A 23,733-nucleotide genomic window follows, 5' to 3' on the forward strand; every position below is an offset into this window, starting at 1 on the left:
CATGCTTTGTAATTTACACGTAATACCTTGGAATTGTAAGGAACTCTTAGTGACACAATCTCTATAGAACAATGTATTGAGATAAGAATCAGTCTTTGGTCTCTCTCTCTCTCTCTCTCTCTTTATCTCTCCCTTTTATCTTGTATATTTAGCTTGACAGTAGGATGCAAACTCTCTTCCTCTCTCTGTTTGTCTTGAACTTTGGCATGAGAATGTTTGGTATAGTCGCTAGATGTGTCACTTCTAAAGAAAAACCACCTAGGGAATAAATTGATTTTAGTTTATGTATGTGAAGAGCCATGTATACAAGTCATAGGCATGCTTCTCACCCTCACCCAATAACACTCATGATTGCTTGTTCTTTTGGTAGCTCTTGTCAACAAGGCAACACTTGCGTGATTGTTTTCTCTTCTTTACCAAATAGTAGGAACACCACCTTGCTTGCCACAATATGGAGGTCATGATGTCCCTTTTATAGAATTCCCTATTTTTGCAAGCCATACTCATAAACGTAATTAAAATAAAAAAGTATTCCTAATGGCTTCAAAAAAATTAAAAGGTATTCCTAATTCAAAGATTCCCTCACAACAACAAAAACGATGCACTAGTCTATAGCACGTAGCAATGGACAATGATGAAGCACGTAGATTGCAACAATATTACCTGGGAAGGATGAATACAACATTGCGTGCGAGAGAGAGAGAGAGAGAGAGAGAGAGAGAGAGAGAGAAGAGAGAGAGAGAGAGAGGACACTTTAAAGAGAAGAAAATGCTAAAGGAAAAATGAAAGAGCAGAGAAACACCTCTTTTTATGGACACAAAAGGTCTTTTGAGTTTCCACCTTCATCTGTCATTTCATTTCCTAAACTCACCCTTCACTTATGCACTTAATATGTTTTGAAAGAGTTTTTATTTTTATGAGATTGGGGAGACCTAATCAATCCAAATTTTAGACGTAATGCTTAGACATGCATCTCTCGAGATTTATCTTATGACATTGCCTTCATCTTGTAATTTGTCGACATTTTTATAAATAATTCCTCTCCAACACTATTGTGCCTCTTCCCGTGCACAACTAGTTGTAAACACCCTTAGTTGAAGGGAACACTATGGCCATGCCCTTTGAGCATATGAACGAACTCTAATGCTATACTCTTGAATGGCCTTCTTCTCTTGTGTGTGCGAAAATGCTGAGGTCTCCTTCTCGATGCCTGTTGATTTTTATGGCGCCTGACAGAGCTTCAGCCAAGCTCTCTGCTTTGTTGAAGGGTTGGGGCTCCATCACAAGGCGAGCATCATCATCAATTGACTGCTCGCAGCCTTTAGCTCAGGTACCCATACACACACTCTGCAGAACTGGAGTACCATTTCTCAAAGCAACACATGTGCACCTATTTTCTTGTCTCGGTAAAAATTCAAGCTTTCCCACAGACATGTCGTCTGCCTGCCATTCCATCATCAGACTTCGTTCGATTAACAGCTATAATGGCCCTCAATCATGCAAAACTGCCGGCACGTATTTGCGTAAAATTATAATGATGTCGGCCAGATGTTTGCCGCCTTACACCGTTGATACAGACCAGTTAGGGATGCGTGTACCAGTTACAAGATGTAGATTACCATTTTGCAGGTTATGCATATCAAGAAGCTTAACTGCAATGCCTTCACAGAACATGGATATTCCACCAGAGAATCCCAAACCGCAGACAGCAGAATCTCAACCCACGAATGCTGAAAGTAAAGCTGCATTGGCTAAAGCCACAGGTAACCAAGAGAATGCCAAGGCCACTGTCGCTGGAAGCAGGCAAGCAGATATTGAAGAAGCATTGAGAAATTTTGAAGCACTGTTAGATCGAATGGAGGCGTGTGGTAGTGCTGATCATACGTTAGGTGCAACATGTTTGAGACTAGCGCAGTTATGTGACTCTGCTGGTGTAGAGCCTGCGAAAATATTGTCGTATGGCCAAAGAGCGCTAAGGGTCTACAAAAACACTAGACTTTCATGGGAGCATGTGACGTGCTTGCATGTCATTGGGCATGCATATTTCAACATGGGGAACTATGAGAATACAGTGGCACACCTTGAGCAGTCTGCGTCTATTCTCAAAAGACTGAAACCCAATGTTAGTGAAAAGGATGTCAACACTCTAGTGCATGCACGAGAATCTCTTCTAGGGCAAGCAAAAATGTCTCTAGGCAGGTTTGGCGAGGCACTTCCTCATTTTAAAAAGTCGGTCAAATTAGCTGAAAAGATACTGGAGCCAGGAAACCCCGACCTTGGATTAGCCTATTTGGAAGCAGCTCAGGCTTACAAAGAAGCAAAAGATCCTGATAAGGCAATATGTTTATGTATCAAAGCTGTGGATAATCATGCTAACTATTATGGACCAAAGTCTCTCCAAGCAGCAGATATACGAAGATTCATGTGCTTAGTCTATTTTGATCTGAGAGAGTATGACAATGTGTTGCTGGAGTATGAAGAAGTTAGGCCAATTTTTGAGGGTTTAGGGAAGTTTGACCAGGTGGCATCTCTGGATTTAGTTGCGGTCGAGTCTCTTTTGAAACTCGAAAAGTTTGACGAAGCTATTTCAAAGCTAAATGGGTTTGTGAGCACCACTCCAGAGACGAATCCTGTTCATGGGAGTGCATTGGTTTTGCTTGCAAAGGCGACTGCCATTATGAAAGACTTTGAAGGTGCCGCAAAGTATTGCAAAATGGCTTTGCAAGTGCTGGAAAAGCAGCAGCTGTCTATTGATACTGGATCAAACCTGGTTAACCTTGCTTTGGTGTTTCAACGCCAACAAGAAATCGAGCTGGCCACATCAACATATAGAAAGGCACTTGAAGTCTATAAACAATTTTCTGGGTATGAGGCCAGTGCAGCTGTAGCAGACATTGAGGGCCAAATAGGGTTCCTTCTCCTTCATATGGAAAAAATTGAAGAAGCTGTGCCATTTTTAGAGAGTTCTGTTTCAAAAAAACAAGCTACACATAGTTCAAATAGTGTGGAGTTATTGGATGTTCACAATCATCTTGGGGTAGCATATTCAGAGGAAGGAAAGCTTGATGAAGCATTAAAGCAATTTGAGGCTGCCGAATCAATATTGTCAAAAAACGTGACTGAAGTCGATTCTCTGACAATCTCTATTTACGGCAATCTCTCAAATATGTACACTGTTTTCGGCAGGTATTTAGGCTTTAGTTATGTCATTTGACTATGTGCATGGAGCTGGTTGTGTTGTAAATTAAAACCAACTTCCATTTTTGCAAAACAAAGTACAAATTAAGATCGGGATAGGAAGGAGGGAGTCGGGACAAGGGCTTACCATGCTTGTCCCCTTTGCATAACAACATGAACACATGCGCGTGCGCGTGCGCACGCGCACACACACACGTCCACCCATAATGCAGCAGATCTGAGGGAGTTTTATCTGCTAATGATGAAGCTATTGATGGAGGAGATTGGGCAGCAGAGGGCGCTTCCAACAGAGCCTTGAATGGGACAAGTGGAGGGGGTGTATGTTCTGCCAGAAGAGCATCGCCGAGGGCTGAAAATGCAGCGAGAAGGAAACCTTGCAATATCAGCTAGAAAATGCCAAGATGCTGCTCTGAGTAAATGCAGCGAATGTGGGGAGAGGGCTGCATTATAGGAGTGTAGCCACCTAGATAAAGCACACCGAGAATTCCGGAAATTACTACCAGCTTTGTGTGTGAGGGCAGACTCGAATTTTGTAGATCGGTGGGTGCATTGAGTATGAGGAAAAGCAGCCCTTGAGTTTGGTACACTAGCCTCGAAGTTTGCGGGAGCTAGTCCTCAAATTTTGTGGCCCCAAATCTCAAAGTCCGTGTCAATTGACTTTTCCCTTCAAATAGCGCAAATGTGCACACACATAGTTTAGGTATTGTGAGGTCTGTTTCTCACAATTTAGTGGTGCATATGACTTGGGAAGTTGACCAGCATGTTGCATTCATAGTTTTTCTATTCGTCAACCATAAGTCGGATTCGGACAGCTGCGGAAGTATGGAACGAGTACGGATCAGACCCTTCTAGGATTCCATATGTCGGACTCCATACGGCACAATAAAAAAATCTACATATGACTTTTAAAACAGTATAGAGGAGCACAAAACTATAGAACGCAGTGAAACACCATAGATGTTATACTATCTAGCTTAATGAGCAGTGAAACGCCATAGATGTTATACTATCTAGCTTAATGATCAGCCCAAAATCAATCATCATAGTACATATCAATTACCATCATGGCTAAGTCTCATACTAGTAGTTGTCACGTGTGCATGGCTTTGTGTTCCACGTGGACATCCTACGTCAACTTCTAGAACCAATCATGTATGAAAATTGCATTGACTAGTACTCAATTAGCTGCATTGGTACACACGAAGTTGCTCGAGGCGTGTGAGACGGCCACAAATCACGAAGGAAAAGCTGGAATTTGATTATCTCGGCTCCTTTCCCATTGAGGAGGAAGCCGTGTTGATAACTCAAGGCAAAATTCAGATTTTTGACAAAGGTGTGGAAGCACTTGCTGCATCAGATTCCAGAAAGAAGACCAAGAGCCGTTGTTAGAGCTATGGAAAGCATGGTCATTTGTCTAAAGATTGCAGATCCAAAGGCAAAGACAGAGGAAAGGCAAGCATAATGAGGAAAGCAATGATAGTGACTCAGGGAAGGAAAACAAGGAATCTGCAGGTGTGGTGGAGACTACATTGGCAAGGGCTCCCCCTTCTAGTCACGTGGAAATCATTGCCGCCACTAGCTTCAGCCAAAGAGAGGCTTGTGAGTGGCAAAGAAGGGCAAGCAATGCTCCTTATAAATAATTTGGACCCTTGAGTTGGAGTTCAAGTTATTGGTGTTTGAACCTGTGGGTTGGAGTTCAAGGCACATGCATTTGGCAGGGAACCAATTAGACGTATCTAAAACACTATGGATGTGTTCGCTAATCCATTGTTGTTGGTTGGACAATGAATAGGATGTGTTTCAAAGTTCATCGTCTCAGAATGTTTGGACGTGATGTGTTCATAGTTCACGAATGGGATTCTTGGACGTGATGTGTTCATAGTTCACGAATGGGATTCTTGGACGTAGTGTGGTCTATAGTCCAGTTTTCTAAAAGGCAACTGATGCTTAAGATGGTATTCTTGTAAGGTACAAAGTTGAGGGTAGCAAATCCGAGGTGTATCTACCATGACAACTGTTGCTAGGGTGCCTATGGTAGCTTCTTCATCGACTTGGTCTCACCATTTATGTCCACTATGAGCTGCAGAGAGGGTGTTAAAGTTATGGTATCTCAAGTGAACTGCCCAATGTGATCCCATTATTTATTTTGGCTTTTAGGTATTTATTTCTTTGGGTAGGCAATTACGCAGGTAGGTATATATTCCCATTGCCCCCATTGTACAATCACCAGTTATTCATTGCCAAAGTTGGTTGGTTCACGTCTCTCTCTCTCTCTCTCTCTCTCTCTCTCTCTCTCTCTCTCTCGTGTATACTCTCCTTGGTTTCTACGCTTCTGCATCGTCGACTTTGACATCAAGTGCAATGAGCACGTGACATCCCCTGTTAGGGGTGAGACAGAACTGCCGAACTTCTTCTTGTGGATGCTTTCTATACTGTTGATGTTGAATCCTTATGATGCTTTTGGGTGTATAAACTAATGAAAACTCCTCCAAATTGCGGTTGTTGCGATGTAAACACCAACCATACGAGTTACTAGGCTGCCTTACTACTATCGCAGGATATTAGCCTTGATGTTGACTTTGCCTTGCGAGCAAGTGCTACCACTCGAATAGTCCTGTTGTGAAAACATTGCGGGTGAAGATGGAAGGTGAGGGTGCTCGGAGGTATTTCCAATGGTTCCATGTCGACAGAAGTGGATGCTAATGCGAATGTAGAAGAGGATAAGGGATCTTGTCTCCAACTCCTTCCATATTCGCATACAAGGCAAGTAGATCTTGGTACTCAAGATCTAGATCTTCGTGTATCCTATACTGATCTTCGTTCATGATGACGAGGTCATGCCTTATGGATATCCAAGACATAGTGTTGAAGATGGGAGCGTGCCCGATGCGCGATGGTGTCACCAGGAGGTGAATTTTTCCTCTTGCCTTCTTTAAATATATTTTTATTTATTTTATCGCCACGTGGCACCCCGCCAAAATTAGGATTTTCTGTCAGAAATTAGAGTTTCTGCAAAAATTAGGGTTTTTGGCAGTTTTTAGGGTTTGCAGGGATTTTAGGGTTTCAGCCTCAAATTAGGGTTTCAGCTTCCCTCAGCCACGTCATGACTTTGTGACATTGCTTCCACCTTGAAAGGGGTAGAGAGATACTTCTTTTGGCCAAGACTTTTGGCCAAGACTCAAGAAGGATGTGGACGAGTTTGTGCACAGTTGCTTGGTATGCTAGAAGGTCAAGTTTGACAGGCATAAAGCACACGGATTGTTACAGCCTTTGCCTATACCCACCCGTCCCTGGGAAAGTATTGCAATGGATTTCATTTTTGATCTCCCGAGAACAGAGAGTGGTCACGATGGTATCTGGACTGTTATTGACAGATTTAGCAAGCAGGCTCATTTCATTCCAGTGAAAAAAACAGTCAAGCCGGATCATATAGCGAGACTTTTTGTGGCCCAGCTTTTCAGATTACACGGCATGCCCTAGACGATTGTCTCCGACAGGGACCCCAAATTCATGAGTTTGTTTTGGAAGGCAATTTGGGAGAACATTGGCACGCGGTTGCAATTCTTGTCATCTTTCCACGCGCAGACTGACGGGCAATTTGAGATTGCCAATTCAGTGGTTTTAGATTTATTGAAGTCTTACATCTCATATCAGAAGACTCAATGGGAAATCTACCTTTGGTGGAATTTGCCTACAACAACACGGTACACTCTTCGACGGGGAAGACGCCATTTGAGATTATTGAAGGTGGTGCAAAGGTTCCACCCTTCCTAAGCACGAAAGATAAGATTTTTGAAGCTGATGAGTACATGCGCGACTTGGACACGGCTTTTGCCAAGGTCCGCGAGGCTTTGCAGAAATCTCAGGAAAGACAGAAAAAGGTAGCAGATTGCCATCGTCGCGATTTGAAATTGAAGGAGGATGATTGGGTGCTCTTACGTTTTGAGAAGGCACGCCTGAGAAAGGAAAAGGGAAACGAGAGGCTTTTCCAAAGCTTAGTATACGATACTACGGACCTTTCCAGATCTCCGAAAAGATAAATGATGTCTCCTTCCGATTGAAATTGCCTGACACTTGGAGGATTCACAATGCATTTCATGTGAGTCTCTTGAAACCTTTTAAAGGTGATGTGCTCGAAGATGGGAGCCTGATGAGCAACCCGAAGTGGAGGAGGAAAACCTTGTTCCTAAACAGATATTGGCACATAAGGACAGAAAGAATAAGGGTAAAGTCAGAAGGCGGTTCTTGGTTAAATCAAGAACTATCCTGCATTGGATGCGAAGTGGATGGAGGAGGAGGACCTAGCAGATACTCCTCAGATTGTGAAACTTTACCTTGAAGCTTTTGGTTTAGCATAGTCTACTCCAAATGGAACCCCGAATTCAGCTTGGCCAGAGATTCGGTCAGTGGGTTTGCACAAGAGCGGAGTTACTCCGCTCCTTTGTCAACAGATGCCTCGATTTTTGAAAACTAGAGTCACTGATGTCTCTTTGAGCTTTAGGGATACTGAGAGATGACAATATCTGCTGTATGACTTTATGAAATGGAATTCCGGATAATATGAAACCGATTTGTTCTTGACTTTAAGTGCAGGAACTGATAGACGAAATGATTGCAGTATTCTGGTCTAAATGATCTCGATAGACATGGTTGCAATAGGCATTAGTCAATCGGGCATCTATGAGGTCTTGAGTGGATCTAGATGCGATTGCTAATTGCATTGCGATAAATCATGGTATGAGATCCGAATGAATGTTGAATGTGATTTGTCATGTGATGTTCTGTGATATCTACTGATGTCCTGTGATGTGATTGTCGAATGGTACATGTGCTAGATGTGTGTTCCTAGTGCGTTGGTACTAACAGTCAGTGTCTGCTAAGACAATATATGGCCTCTGTCTATTTTGCAGGTAATCGAGGGCGATTACAATGCTTTCAAGAGGGGGGTATGTCACAAACTGGTGACGTGGCTGTTGGCTGTTGTCCAGTACACACACACACACACTCCTTCAAGCTTGGACAGTCCCGCGAACGGTAGAAGTGATGACGTGGTTGCAGTGTACGGACAGGCCTGCAGTGGCTGCAAAAGGGGCTGTTTTTTTTTGGCTACGTAATTTCCAGCTTTTGGCTTACGTAAAACTCTACGCAACGAGAGAGTTATTATTAGTTGCTTTATTTTCACTTAGCCTATGAGAGAGAAACCTCTTCTGCTTTATTTTCCAAAAGAGATTTTGATTTTCAGCTTTTGGGCTCTGCTTTTAGCATCCCTTGTGAATTCTTTAAATTAGTCTTTGGGCCCTCACTCTGCAGGGCATCTGGACGAAGAGTCTGAGAGTGAGTCCCGAAGACTCGCTTGTACTTTGAGTTGCAGATTAATACAAAAAGAAATACCGTAAGGGGCGCCAGGCACGGAACTCCGACGGGCCAGTGTCGAATCAATTGCGAACTGTGAACTGTTTTGAAGTGATTATTTGTGGTGTTGCGGTAGATTCTCGACTTGGAGTGTCCAAGTCTGTTACACTGATCTTCTTCTTCTTGAGAAAACGCTAGGGCTCTTGCTCGGAGGTGCTATCTGATTGCTGGGTGCCTGCCTCCTTGTGTCCCTACTTTTTCTGCTTCTACTGAGTGCCGAATGGGTTTCTTTTTATAGATCTTTAGCAATTTGCCCTACCTACTTTTCCAACAAACTTACAAAACGAATTCCAAAAGTCACTTTTAATAAAATGACTTATAAGAGGTGGTTCATGCGGTAAAATGCCTGCATGCTGAAATGACTGTTCTTGTGCAAGAGAGGGTATGCAAGTGTGACTGGCCTAGACATGCACATCTTGCTAGAGGCTCACAAAGGTGCCAGGCTCAGTCCTAAGCTAAGACTGATGCTAGACTATGGCAGAAGCATGTCCACGTGGCGCAAGTGAAGTGCGCACGTGACACAACCTTGGTCCCTTCATATTTAGTAAGTTGTGAGCCTTGTAGTCTCCCTTGTGATAGCTAAGCTTGCTCTCGTGGAGCTTGAGCACACATTCTCTCTCTCTTTCTCCTCTTTCCCATGTGTTCGCTTGCTGCTTTTCGAGACAGGCCGAAAAGCTGCCACGTCAACTTGCATTTTGCAGCGGAAACGGTGGCATGATTTGCAACGCATTTTTTAGGGCCATTGGGATCACGTCAATAGTGTTGTCCGATGATGCCACATTATCTGTCCTCTCTCTCTCTCTCTCTCTCTCTCTCTCTCTCTCTCTCTCTCTCTCTCGGGATAGTTTCCACGACGTTAAAACTTCTCTTCTTCTTCTCTCTCTCGTGTGTAGCCACGCCATACTTTGTTTTTGACCGAATTTATTTGGGATGAGTCAGGCAACCTTTTATGGTAAGTATATAAGAGCCCCTGAAGCTCTCACTTTGTATGCACCTGGTCAGAGTTAATGGGAACAATCTCAAGCTTGGCTTGTCAATCAGTCCCTATTCTCTCTCTTTTCTCACTCTTGTTCATGTGTGCTACCACGATTGTCACATCTACGCTTCTACATTGTGCTATCTTATGTTATTGGTGGATGAATTTAGCTGCTTTACGTGGATATACTTGCTCAAACACAAGGACAACTCACGAGGCATTTGAGATCTTCACGAATTGCCGTACAGTTGTGGAGAAGGAATCAGGAAAGCAAATGGAGCGAACCTTGGGGAGCACTAACATTTTGGCCTCTAAGCACACCTAACTTTCTGGACCCTAAAAAAATAGTCCCTCGAGGCCTCACTTCAGGCATGAAATCAAGATTTGAAGAGTGCCAATGAATCGGCAATTGTGCCGAGAAAAACACACATTGAAGCTATACCTGCATAATCAACCCACCAAGGGTGCTGACAACGTCGGTTCAGGCCACCAGTCTCTGGTGTGCAAGAGCATCTTGCTCCCCAATCTTCTTGTCTTGCTCCCTTCACTCTTCTGCTCAATTCAGTTTGAAGAGGCGTTGCGTATTGATTATTGAAGTATTGGTATCATGCAAAGTTCAATGTTGATCACTATTTGAAGTGATTACAGGGCTAGAGAGTCTGGTATGCTTTAGTGACCGGGTGGTTACAAGGGTAGCTATGATCTCAATATAATTTGGATGCCTACAACTCTCCTTTCGCACAATGAGAGGAACAATGTACTTAGACAGAAGCTTGAATGGCTACAAATAGAGAGGATGCCGATTACATCCCCATGCCAATGAGATAGCTTATTGCAGAGTTCTCTTCCTAATGAGATGGTTTGATCTAGATGTCAGTGCCTTAGTGACATAAAAACGCTTTTCGGCGAAACAAAGTGATTTTTTTTTTGGGCCCCCTTTTGACCATTTGACCTCAAGAGTCAAACCACCCGTTTGGGGATTTTTTAAAGCCATGTACAAATCCACCTCGTGACTCATGTTCACTCGTGACTCAAGTCTCACATTTTTGGTATTTCGCATGGCTTGACAGGTTTGTATGTATATGCAATGTATAATTATAGGTACATACTTGTAAAAAGAAACCCGTGTTTAACTTTCTTTGAGCTCGAAACGTTTCAAAACCTCGAAACCCCGAAACGCACGAAACCTCAAAACGTTTCATGTCACATTGGATGTCACAATGCATGGACATCTACCTCCCACAATTATATGAGGAATGAATGAGAGATTGAGGACAGGGTTTTGTTGCAGGCATTCCTCTGGAGGCTGGATCATGCAAACCTTGTAGACAAGAGGTTGAGATTTGAGTCATTTTTTTTCCAAATGCTGTCACTATAGGGACGAATGCACCAAATATCCCACACTGTTTGGTAGGGAGGGCATATCACATCATCAGTTATGATGGTTTGAGATCAATAGACAACACCAGTCCCCTCTCCTCCATTTTGGGGGCCATTCTTGCCTTTTGTAAATGAAATCAGTCTTTCATTTTGTATTTTGAAGTTCACGACTGAAAGATTACTAGAGTTTCGAATTTCATGGATTTCATGCTTTGAATCTATATGAATGTTACAGGTTTGATGAGGCCATTGCATGTCAAAAACTTGTAGTAGACTCGATCAAGAGAAACCCAGATGTGGACTCCATGGTGTCTTTAGAAGAAGCTACGAAGATTCTTGAAGACATAAAGCGAGAAGCTGGCAAAAAAGAATCAGTGAAAGGTCGAGAAAAGTGAGGAGGATGCTGGAACGTGTCTTCTAAGAGGGAGAAGAAGGAAGTTAAAAAGGAAAGAAAACATTTCATGGCCATGTCAGATTTTCACAGCTTTCGCAGTTGCTATTATTTGAAGGCTATGAGACAGGTTAAACTTGCCTGGAAAGGTAGTAGTTATACAAAGAGTCTGTGCTTGTCTCTCTCTGTAGAGCAATGCACATTTGATTGAGAACTGAGGACGCCTTAATGGACGATGCTGTTTGGATCAAACATGCTTATTTACTTCAATGTGGACTAGTACAGGCTTCCTGTAGAGTGAACAAACTATTGTCAAGGTTCCAGACAAAGACTAAAGCGATGTAAGTGCAGATGCAAGGTCTCCTGCCAATGTCATCTACAACCACCAGAATGGGTCTTACGCAAGGAAAAATCAGCGATAGGCGATCTTTCTAGATTGATACTTCCTCTCGCAGCGAAATTCTTCAAAAATGAAACATACTATAACAACTTGGAAGTAAAGTTGTTGTTTTTGCAATAGAGAGTGCTTCAGAAGTTGTTCCTCGGTCACTCCCATAGTAAAGAGGACAGAATATTGTGTCATTTTGATCAAATGTCTAGGTTGGGGCAATCCTGAAACAGGAATTGGCCTTGTGACATCATAGTTTTGTCATTTTAAGGTGCTAAGACACTGAGCTGGGCTGTTATTATAGCTGGAAAGCAAAAGAGTGGGGTGTGGTTTTTTAGTTGATGAGGAATTCACTAGAAGCAAAAGTGTGGGGTGTGGTTTTTTAGTTGATGAGGAATTCATCAGAAGCATACTGTCTTGCATTGCTTCTATTTTAAGAGTTTGCCGCATTCAAGGCTCGTGTTTGTTGTTGTATGGCCAAAGAATGTATGGAGGAGTACAGCCTAAGAGCGGCAACAAGCAGTAATTGTAAAGTAATTGTGTGGTTGATCCTTTCTTTTCACGAGGAACTGTAAGTGGCACATTGGGGGAGCTAAGGGATCCAATGTGCATGGTGCTACACAGAGCTTAAGAGACCCCCCCACTATTGGATACCAAAACCGGAGATCTGTCTATATTTACTTTCAATAAGAAACAATGGGCTTGCATCATTAGCAACATGCGCAGGATAATTAGCACACTCACCTTTAAGGGTTTTTAAGGGTTTAATCTGATCCCCTTGTCCCCTCTAGTGTCGGCGTCAGAGGGCATTTGATGTCTTAGAGAGGACATCAGACTTGAGACTGTTCCGTCCGATGCTGCAATCAAGTATCTAGGATGTCAATTGCCTCTAGAGAAGAACCTTTTTCTTGATTGTGTGCCTCGGGCTCTCGACTAGCTGTAAGAATGATTTCTTTATTTTCACAAGCCTCCAACCATCCAATATTTTCATTCAGATTCAGAACTTGTTTCTAGCTCTTTGGTTCTTTGCTCGAGCCCTGTGCTACTTTTCCTTTTGGGTGCCAATTTGTACACTGGACTATTTGGATACTTTCAAGCTTTTCTACTGAATACGTCCACTGAGCACTCTTGCTAATGGATGCTGTTACTGTCGAAGCTCTTTCTTAGTCTTCAAGATAATCTTCAAGGAAATCATATTGGTTGGCACTGTAAAAGTGTTTCTTCGTTGCATAAAACATGTGATCGTTGGAGTCCGAACTATCAGAGGATGACTCCTTTGTGGAACTATCAAAAATTGGGATGAATTTGATCTTCTTTGAATTTTGCTTGTTCTTGCCAAAGCTTTGATTGTTGCTTCGCTTCTTGACCTTTCTATTCTCCTCGCTTGAGTCGGAAGAGGAAGAGCTAGAAGAATTGTCAGAAGAAGAAGAGCTGCAAGTCCTTCGAAACGCACACGCTTCTTTTGTTTTTGTGCAGATGGAAAAGAAGATTGACGGCCCAAGTCACCGGGGTAGCCAGTTCCCTTCTTGCTCTTCTTCAGTTGCATCTTCGATGGATTCTTCGTGTCCAAAAGTTGACTATCTTCATCAAGAAGCTGTAGGAGTACATTCAATGGAGAAAATCTAGAAGGCTAGGATGAGGAGCATCATCCCATTGCAGTAAAATGGCCATGAAGGAGAATGGTAGTTAGAAAGCTTCTATACAATTTTCTTATAAGCTTTTTTGCATGAATTAAAGAGCCACATGCATGAATTAAACAGCCACAAGACATATTGGAAGCTAGAAGAATGCTTTTCTCATGTTCTTCTGAGTATCAATCCTATCAATGTCTTCTCACAAGAACAACTCTAAAGCAAGGAAAGAAACATGCCACACTATGCCAAGGTTGGGCACATGGAAGTCTCCACGATTGGGTGGCCTTACAGAGCAATATTACTTGGAACTTGAAGATCTTTTGCAAGCTACTAAAATTTCCTCATTGATCTAGCTGTTGGCAAAAAGCAGTAATGTAAACATTGGTTGAACGAGCCCCGTAACTCTAATACCTGTTGCTTCAAACTTGTATGTAATCGATCGTTGGAAGGTTAAAGAGGGTTCTTTACCAAGGTCTACCCAAAGCACAGTATGGCTTCATCCCTCATAGCTAACCTATTGCCAATGCGACTTCAGCATTGAAAATCAAGCATATGAATTAGGACGTCTTGTTACTATTTGTTACTATAGATTAATGTAAATAAGGTGTTTGGTAATGTGTACTGGGATTCCGTTGTCGACACAATGTAGAAATTGCGCTTTCAATTCAAGGTTTTAAATATTATCAATTGGGTCTATGAAAAGAGTGATGCTCCTTGTATTCTTGACTCTGATTTCACATAGTGAAATCGTTGCGTAAATCAGTGAGCCATTTAGTCATATGCCACATGTGATAGCTACACATCCACTTTTATGTTACCTTGATCATCTCAGACCTCTCAATCAGACACATGGGCCAGTACAATATGATGGAAATTACTCTGTGACACAAGCATAGCTATGGAGATGTTTCTGGTTTTTTTAACACAGAATAGGCAAGAGGATCTTTCTTGCATATTGAGAGCCACATCGGCTAAAGTTCGAAGGAAAGTTTTAGAAAGTCAAAGATAGAGGTACCTTGTGGTGGGAAATGTTATCTCCTTATTTTAAGAGTGAGATTCTCTCTTTCAAATATCTCTCTTTAGGCAGGAATCTCATCAACTCAATTTTGATACTCACGAGACAATGTAAAAATTTATCATGGAGATTCATCGAGCTTCATCATTGAAGCATATTGCCTCACGCTTTCATAACTGAGGCAAAGCTCTAATGAGCACTTTGTGTGGCACACGCTATACACAAGAAGTTTTGGACAAATTCTCACAATAATTCCCACATTGTGACTTGCCTCAACATCATGAGCTTCTGTGAGGGAGGCACCGCATACCTAGCTAGGTACGGGGGCAGGGGACCGCCAGCCCGGTCCTTGGCCCCAATCGTACCTAGCTAGGTATGCGGTGCCTCTCGAGCAGAAGCTCATGACGTTATGCACTGTATGAAAAACACTGAAAAAGACTGTTTTCTTACATGAGAAAATTTCTAAATCTTCTTGTGCTATCATTGGCTACTCCCATCGATTGCTTTTGAATTATAAACCGTCTTAGGTTATTGGAAGATCCATATGGCACCCTATCTTGCGGTTAAACTTGCTTCACATGCCCATATCCATGCACTATTGTCTTACCATATTTGGGTTTATCACATATTGATGTGTATTTTTCCCTTATAGGCAAGCAATGGCTGTGTCACATACCTACTTTGAAAGCAACATTTTAATTGGTACAAACATCACAAAGAGATCATATAAGAAGATAATGCACCGACAAACACGAATGGAATTATGGACAAAGAGAAATGAAGCTTGAACCTTGACACCTTGAGAGATGGTATTTAGAATCAGCTATTGTTACAGGGCTGGCCATTTCTCCCCCCCCCCCCCCCCCCCCCCCGGGGGGCGTGCCGGGGAAAAAAGAAAAAACTTCACACACACACACACACACACACACACACACACACACACACACACACACACACAAGGTACCTTAGAAATAGGGGGACTCGTGTGTTTGGGAAACTTTTGCAAATTTGCAAAAAAATTCAAGTGGTAGCATAATTTAAGACGCATGTGGTGCAAATCTCAAGTGTCATTGCCAAAGTAAGCATAAATCTTGTTGCGTGGGAAAGCAATAACCAAAAAATTTGTAACTCACCATGCAAAGACGCTCTAAAAGTATGTACTTCAAGGGCACTGTTGGAAAGTGGGGTCAACCCTCCTAGTGAGACCATAAGGGGAGTAAAATTGCATGTGGTGTTTTGTACTCTTCCCATTTGCAAAAATGGAGCCTTCTTGTTGAATACTCAAAATCAGGGCCAGAGATTGTGCTCCCAACTCTTCTACAATTAGTAGATATGGAAAGAATTGTGAACATTGGTGAAAATTCAACACGAAAGTAACATCCCACATCACTATTTGACAAGGAGAGCTTCAGACATGGGGTAACATCCTTGCATGGAAAACCCTTCGAAGTAAGGGCATGTCAAAGGCCAAAGGGGATTAGGATGGGGTTTACTAGATTCATGGTTGTTTGGCAAAGTACATGTTCTCACATCATCATGAGGTCACCACTATTGTAACTTTAGTCAAAGTTTGGGTCATGAGTAGGTACTGTTTGGACTACATAAGGAGTCCTTAGTGAAGGGTGGATTTTTGGGTGCAAATCTAGGCCATTGAAAAAAGTTTGTCGATTAATGCCACATGACAAGCTAATGATAATTTTAAATTATATTTTTAGGCCCTTGTGAGAGGGTGTTGACATTTGTGTACCTCTGTCTTTAAAGAGGGGCATTGAGTTTTATGTAAGATATTATTTTTTATGCCTTTGAAATATATTGTAATGTAAATAGTTCATTGTTACACTTTAAAAAAAAAAAAAACATAATATTGTATTGTGACACTACATGTTTAAAAATAATAGTGGCACTTTCTATTTTTCTCAAAGAAGCTTTTTATTAAAAAATTCTTGTCAATAGCCTTATGTAGGCCATAGTGAATTTTCACCTTGTTTGGCTTACTTTTCTAGACAATCAAACTGTAATGCTGGACGCAGACATGTAAGCATGCTCATTTTTTATTCGGTTGAACAAGATTTTACTATCACTATCATGAAGATGGCATTGCTATTGATGTCACCTCTGTCACATTGTATATGCGATGGAAGTGCATGGCAGTTAAGTGGCACACAAGCATCGCTTATGCATCATTTTTGTGTTGTCTACATAGTGAAGCGTTGCTTGGTGATGAATGTTGCTTAAGCACAAGAAGTTTTGGACAAATTCTCACCACATTGTGACTTATCTCAACATCATGAGCTTTGGTGAGGGAGGCACGGCATACTTAGCTAGGTACAATTGGGGGCAGGGAACCGCCGTCTCCGCACAGATACACACTCCCCCCTTCTCTCTCTTTCTCTCTCTCTCTCTCTCTCTCTCTCTCTCACACACACACACACACACACACACACACACACACACACACACACACATTTCGAACACCCGTATACATACATGAGCTAGTCACCCATGGAAGTGTTTGACTACATGCTAGCTTTGGGGATTATGATATGCAATTTTTAAAGTGATATTTTGCAAAAAATCCTTGGATAGTTCCACTGAAAATTGAAATGGGATAGAAGTCGATGACGAGATGACCTAGTGCGCAGAGGGAGAACTCAGAGCTCTAGCGGTGTGCATGCTCCGTACTGGTTCATGCAGAGCACATTTTCTTGTCATCATCCCGGTCTGCTGTTGCACTCACTAAGGCATCTGAGACCCGGTCCCTCTTCCCTGCCCCCTCCCCCTTTTTTTTGGGGGGGGGGGGGGGGGCATGAAACTACACAAAGCTCTCAAAGATGGTCTCGTTCAAGCTAGAGTCCCTTTGGCAGTATCTGGCAATCAACCCTCCCCTGTCCATGCCAAAGTTATGGCAAACCCCCTTTTCCAAGCAGGGATGGGCGCTCTATCTGCTGGACCAAACCCCTCATTCCCTACCCCTCTGCAATCCAACCCTGTTTCACGAATTGGCTCCCCTCGGCAACCCCAACCATCGTATGCAACCATGGCAGGCATCCTCCAACAAATACCACCAATTGGGCCTCTTCTTCTGGCGAGCCTCTGTGATCTTCTGTCATGCCCCTCTTTTCGCTTAAAGAACCAGGTATGGATTTTCAAGAGCAATATAAATCGCTTTTCTCTGATAAAACTGAGGAAGAATTTAAAGACATCCGCTCCTTCTCTAAGTTTATCCAACAGAGCAAGGCCATAGGAGACAATCTTGCCTATGCCGAGACCACCCTCGACCCCTCACACTTCCATCACGACAAGCAGGAAAACTCCCCCCATTCTGTGAAACACGATGAAGGGGTTGAAGCCTTTCAAGGGCTTGAAGGGGTCACCATCCCTAAAAGGGAGCTGGATTTATGGCATTCACAACTTCAGAACAGAGTTGTCATCGGCCTCTGTCATGGAGTAAGGCCGTCTGTAGAAGCCCTGAGAACTTGGATGGCACAAACCTGGGAAAACCGTAACATCAAAGTATCGCATGTCCAGTACTTGCCAAACAACTACTACTTGTTTTTTTGTGACGACACTAATGCAGCTCTGCAGATAGTTAGCCAAGGTCAATGGATAATTAAGAACACTCCCCTTTTTGTTTTTAATTGGTATATTGGGTTTAACCCAAGAGGGCCCAAGCCTTCCAAAGTGCCTGTCTGGGTCGACTTTCCTGATCTCCCCATTGAACTTTACCCATGGCTCAAGAATATAGGAAATTGTATAGGAAGGGTTCTAGGACAAAGAATCAGGAGCGGGATTAATCCCAAATGGGATCCGCAATTACTTATCGAAATAGACCTCAATGAAGATCTCAAGAGCAATGTACCTGTGAGAGATTCTACTGGCTCAATCCTGCATATCCAAACAGTCGCCTACAAAAACTTACCAAACGCATGCTTCCATTGCATGAAGCAAGGACACTTCATTAAAGATTTCCCTGAGCTTAATCCGCAGGCCTCACAAGAAGTGCCTCCATAAGCCAAAGCTGGGGACTTCCACCCTGTTCCAAAGAAAAATACCGCCAGAAACACCAGGAATATCAAACCCCCCAACTCAAGATTCAAAAACAGTTTCAGTCCTCTCTTGGATGAGGTGTTTGACCCCCTCATACATGACTCAACAGCCCCCGAAGTGTCAAGCAAAGAAAATGATTCTTCCCCAACTCCAGGACAAGACGTCCCAATCTACAACAATGTCAAACTTCCTAAAGAGACTTCCCACCCTCCTCAAAGCCCCATGGACAAAGCAAGAGGTATGTTGTCAGAATCATCCTCTGACTCTGAAGGTGAGGCTATCCCCAACTCCCAAGCCCAAAATAAACATGGAGATGAAGACCTTACCTTTGCTGCTCAACTTGAAGAAAAGGATCAGCTAATGAAGACCCAAATCCTCTCTGACTCAGATCACTCAGTAGACATTTTAATGACACAAGCTGAGGAAGAGAGACTCCCTCTCCCCCCACCAACAGCCCCAAAGAGGAAAAAGGAACTATCCAAAGACCCTACAAGGGTCTTAGTCTCCATGGCCAAACCCTCTAAAAATAGTAAGAAATGAAGTATCCCCCTCTCAGAGGATTCACGCTCAACTGCAAAGGTCTCACTGACCCAGCCAGGTCCCAAGTCATTAAGCAATGGATGAGTGACTCTTATCTTAAGCCTGACATCCTATGTTTATAGGAACTAAAGACCTTTGGATGCACTCTTCTATCCAACCTCAACAGGATAAGAGCAGGATTCTCTTGGTATATCACCGACCATTCACATGGCAAAGGAGGAGCTGCCCTGGCAATAAATGACCAGTACTCTAACTTCATTTCTCATGTCAACAACGCCCAGAATGGTAACTGGGTAGCTGTGTCTTTATGTTCTCCATTTGATTTCACGATTGTTTCAGTTTATGCTTCCAACTCCCTCTTAGAAAGAGCCACTACATGGGAAGAAATCTCGAGATTATCCCAGCCTCTCATGATTGCAGGAGACTTCAACATGGTGGAAGTGATAGAGGATAGATGGAGCAGATTAGGCCAGACAATTGGAGGTTTAGAAAAAAAGGAATGGGAAAATCTCCTGGAATTGCACAAGCTGCTGGACATCTTAGAGAGCACTGGATTTACTTGGAACAATAATCAACTCGGTCAATGCTTTAGAGCAGCCAGACTTGACAGAATTTACATGAATGTAGATTTGCTGCATCAGTTTTGGCAGGTAAGCTGTCACAAAGACACTTCTCTTCTACTCTCAGATCATACCCCTGTTCTTTTTGAATTTCATAAAGAAGAAATCAAGCACAGAGCTGGGTGGCCTCACATGAATCAATCTCTTTTTGGTATCAAAGTTGTTCATCAGAAAATTCATGAAGTATTTGCTAGGTCTTTTGAGCAGTCTCACTCCCCTTTCAAAGCTTGGGACATGGCTGTCAAGCAAACTCAAACCCTGTTGACTGGTTTTAAAAAGAAAGCTAATGAGATTAGGGCTCGTAGAAGGATGATGATAGCTAAACCAATCTCTGATTTGGAGGGTAGTCTCCTCCCCCACTATCCTCCCCCTCCCTCCCTCTTTGAATTAAAGGACCAACTTAGGAAGGAAGAGCTTTTGGCTGCTCAATCCTCTCTCAACTGGACAAGAGAACACTGGGCAGGAAAGGTTGACAGACCAGACAAAGATATGTTCAAACTGCTTAAGAAAACAAAATAAAGGATTTCCTCCCTTTCTTGAAAGATAAAGAAGGGAAAATAGTTGGATCTCAAAGGGAAAATATGCAAGTGGTGAAGGATTATTTTGCTGGCATCTTCTCAACTCCTCTCCAAAGGGGGGATGACATTACTCAGGCAAGAGCAGCCATTGCTGGTCTGAGGGAAAAAATGGTGCCTGCTCATCTTGTCACATCTCTTGATCAGCCTCTCACTGAGGTGGAGTTGAATGACAGCATCGATGCCTTAAAAGCTGGAAAATCACCTGGTATGGATGGCCTACCAAATGAGTTCTTTAAAGAGTTTAAAGTTTTTCTGTTACCTTTCCTTCTCAGATTATGGTATGAGGCAGTCAAAGTCGGAGCTCTTCCTTCCTCAGTCAACACTGGTGTTATCAAACTAATTCATAAGAAGGGAGGGAAAGAGGACTTGGGGAACTAGAGACCCATCTCATGTATGACTTCTGTCTATAAAATATTTGCCCTCTCTCTAGCTAGAAGGATCAGTAACCTTATGCATTACATTATTCTTCCAGAGAAAAAGGGGTTCATAAAGCACAGATACATTCTGGACACTATCATCACTCTCTGGGAAGCAATAGAGTTTGCACAAGAAAGTGAGCAAGAATTCATGTTCTTTAAAATTGATTTTGACAAGGCTTATGATAGAATTGAGTGGGATTTTATATTCCAGTCTCTTTTTGATATTGGTTTTGGCAAACTCTTTATAAGGTATGTGCAGACTCTCTTTGGTAATGCCTTTGCAAGAGTAGCTGTCAATGGAGAGCTCACTTCTGCCATTCCCTTAAAAAGATCGATCAGACAGGGTTGCCCCATTGCACCATTGCTCTATGCGATATGCTCAGATGCCTTGGGATGGCTTATCTAGTCAGCAATGGTAAAAGGTAGAATCAAAGGTATAAGTATTCCAGGGGCAAATAAGAACACACTAATGAGTAATGACAGCTGCTCAATTGAGACTTTTTGGGAATGCATGAGCTCCTTCTGTCTAGCAAGTGGATCAGTTATCAACCACTCTAAAACTGGTTTTAAGCTATCTGCAAGTAACACCCCTCAGCTGGTTCTGAATGCAGGTTGTAAAGAAATTGCAGATGGAAAGGTTTTTAGACTCCTTGGCATCCCAATGGGGTTCAAGGTGTCTTTAACTCAGAGGTGGGACTGGATTCTTGCCAAGTTCAGGGCTAAGATCTTCCAATGGCAGGGTCACCATACCTCCCTTCCCTCGAGGTCTTTGTGCTCAACCACTACATCTTGCCCTCAGTAATCTATTCCTTGTAGAGTGTTACCGTTCTCCGAGCGATTTTTTCCGAGAAATCCTAGTTTCTGAGCAGGTCTTTGTGGAAGGGTAATCCGTAGAAAACCACTCCTATTAGACAAGGTGGTCTTTTATGCAGCTATCCATGAAAACAATGTAACTATGCGCTTGAAAAGGACATAGAGAACTTTACCTACAAGAGGATACATGCTGCATTGATTAATACAAATGGAATGCCTAAATCAATTGTTTATTTATATACACCCTAATCTCATGTCTAGAGAGAGAGAGAATGCTAGACTGCAACAATAACAATACACATTTAAATGGAAGACCCCTAGATACTAAATTTTTGTTATAAAAAAGACATAACAGATTATAGCTGAAAATAAGGATTTCATGTACGATCAATGAAACAAAATGTAACAATAATTTACAATGATTGACTCTGTCAAAACAAAAAGTAAAAACAACGATGGAAATATACTCCAAGCTTCATAGCAAAATGTATGCTCTTTGATTTTATATTGCTATAGTTTTCGATCCATTAGATAGTAGCGAAAGAGGCATCTCCGTATCGATGTAAAATATATACCAAAAAGTTTCTAGTTGTTGCTTGGTCGCGATTTGCATCTCAAAAAGACCAAAAAAATCAGCTGGCTTTAATACTCACACACATGATTGTCAAATTGTGACATTGCAGCGTCTGCCACTAAGAGCCTGAAATAATTCGACTTTTGTGAGAGCTGCTTGGTGAATGAACTCGTGAGATGATGAATCCAACCCCAATATTTGCAAATGCAAGTATTACAAGTGCTTACATGGCATGTATGTCAAGCGCTTGCTTTCTCTTTTCAGAAATCCCTCACACGTGCAACGAGGAAACTCGCCCAGAGTCATTGAGTAGTTGACACCTAATGCTCGAGAGCCTTCAGTACTTACGTAGAAAATATGAGACTCATTGCATAAAACAATGGCCTCACGAACCAGTTGCGCAGACAAGGTTCTTCCTTTCTGAATGCTAACCTGGAACTCTTTGGTCAAATTTGCTCTCCACTTAACAAGCTTACCATCTCTAAATTTTGGCTGAAAAGAACTAAGCGCTTGCAAAGAGCTCGATGTTGCATTTGCTGTAGTTGATTTGATTGAGCTTTTACCTGATTCAAGTGAAAATCCATTTTCCTCCAGGATTTGTTTCTCTTGTGGTTGCAACAAAGTTCCCTCATCCACTGGCCACACTCCTGGAGCAGGGCCAATCAAGCCAACAACATGGTCCTCATCAACCTCCCAAGAGAGTGTTGGGGATGAGTTACAGAACCAAATAAACCCCCCCACAAGACCTCCAGGATACTTCCTTCGACCCCAAAAGCAAGGTGCAGGTACTCCATCTTTGCTATTATCAATCCCTGCATTAATGTATGCTCCACATCTTCCACTTTGCCCTTGTAATCGTCCAAAACAAGTCATTTTCTTTCCTGGTTCAGTTCTTCTGATAGCCCACACTGTCTTTGGAATCCTCCTCTCCACATATTCTCCTTTCTTCTCACCTTCTGGTTTATTTTTGTAACTATGACCCTCAGTAACAGTTACAAATTCTGGCCTATGACTATCCTCTTCTAGGATCTCTCTTGGATCAACCTGCAGTGGCCGCTTTGCATGCACACTCCATTTACACATTGCAGAATGTTGCATCTCCGGAGACTGAATCCCCATTTCAACCATATATGAATGAGCAAGATCTGCTAGTTTTCTATTCAATGTCCGGCTTGTATTTTGACTACTGAATCTGTCTGCCATATCTTATATTCCAGGGCTTGTCCCAGCATGAATACCTTTCAAGAATGCATTACACTTTACACTTTGCAAAATAGCCATTGACATGTCAAATCCTGTGGCCTCATAAAGGGATATCTGGCTTTTAAAACCAACTCCAGCACGCATACTTGCATGTTTAGCCTCCGCTAGATTAGTGGTTGGCACAAAAATACCTGACTCATCTTGACTCACAAACCAAGATCCCCAATGGAATGCTCTCACATCCCACCAAGCAAGCCAAGTTTCCAATGATGGTATCTCACCATTGATTGCATGACCTGCATGCCAAAATTTTCTAATTTCATTCCTGCAGATGTCTGTAGCCACGTCGGATGGTGCATTTCGCCACTTTCGACACAAGGATTTATGCTCCTCTTGAAATGAAGGACGGATACACTTACGTGTGTGGTGAACCATGCTCTGCTCCCAATGGAAAGTACAATTCCTCTCTTTTTCGGGTACCTTTTTTTTTGCCCCACCAAAGTAAATTGCACGCACTGCAAGCCAATTTGCATTTGCCTCATCTG

At 42.5% G+C, this 23,733-nt stretch overlaps 1 protein-coding gene across 1 annotated transcript; it reads left to right on the plus strand.

Annotated features, from left to right (window-relative positions):
* Nucleotides 1-1,126: 1,126 nt before the first annotated feature.
* LOC147455575 (protein KINESIN LIGHT CHAIN-RELATED 1-like) lies at nucleotides 1,127-12,336 on the plus strand. The gene is made up of 2 exons (XM_086514326.1): nucleotides 1,127-3,186; nucleotides 11,202-12,336. The coding sequence occupies exons 1-2, from the start codon at nucleotides 1,187-1,189 to the stop codon at nucleotides 11,359-11,361; spliced, it is 2,160 nt and encodes a 719-aa protein (XP_086370452.1). The 5' UTR covers nucleotides 1,127-1,186; the 3' UTR covers nucleotides 11,362-12,336.
* The last annotated feature ends 11,397 nt before the right edge of the window (nucleotides 12,337-23,733 follow it).

This window comes from Adiantum capillus-veneris, chromosome 6 (assembly GCF_014529385.1).
Source record: "Adiantum capillus-veneris isolate H3 chromosome 6, ASM1452938v2, whole genome shotgun sequence".
Taxonomy (NCBI): domain Eukaryota; kingdom Viridiplantae; phylum Streptophyta; class Polypodiopsida; order Polypodiales; family Pteridaceae; genus Adiantum; species Adiantum capillus-veneris.

Excerpts from the sequence above, each read along its gene's own strand:
- LOC147455575 (XM_086514326.1), top strand. The coding sequence starts at position 1,187 with ATGCTGAGGTCTCCTTCTCGATGCCTGTTGATTTTTATGGCGCCTGAC. Across the intron at positions 3,187-11,201 it reads ATGTACACTGTTTTCGGCAG|GTTTGATGAGGCCATTGCAT; the intron begins GTATTTAGGCTT and ends TGAATGTTACAG.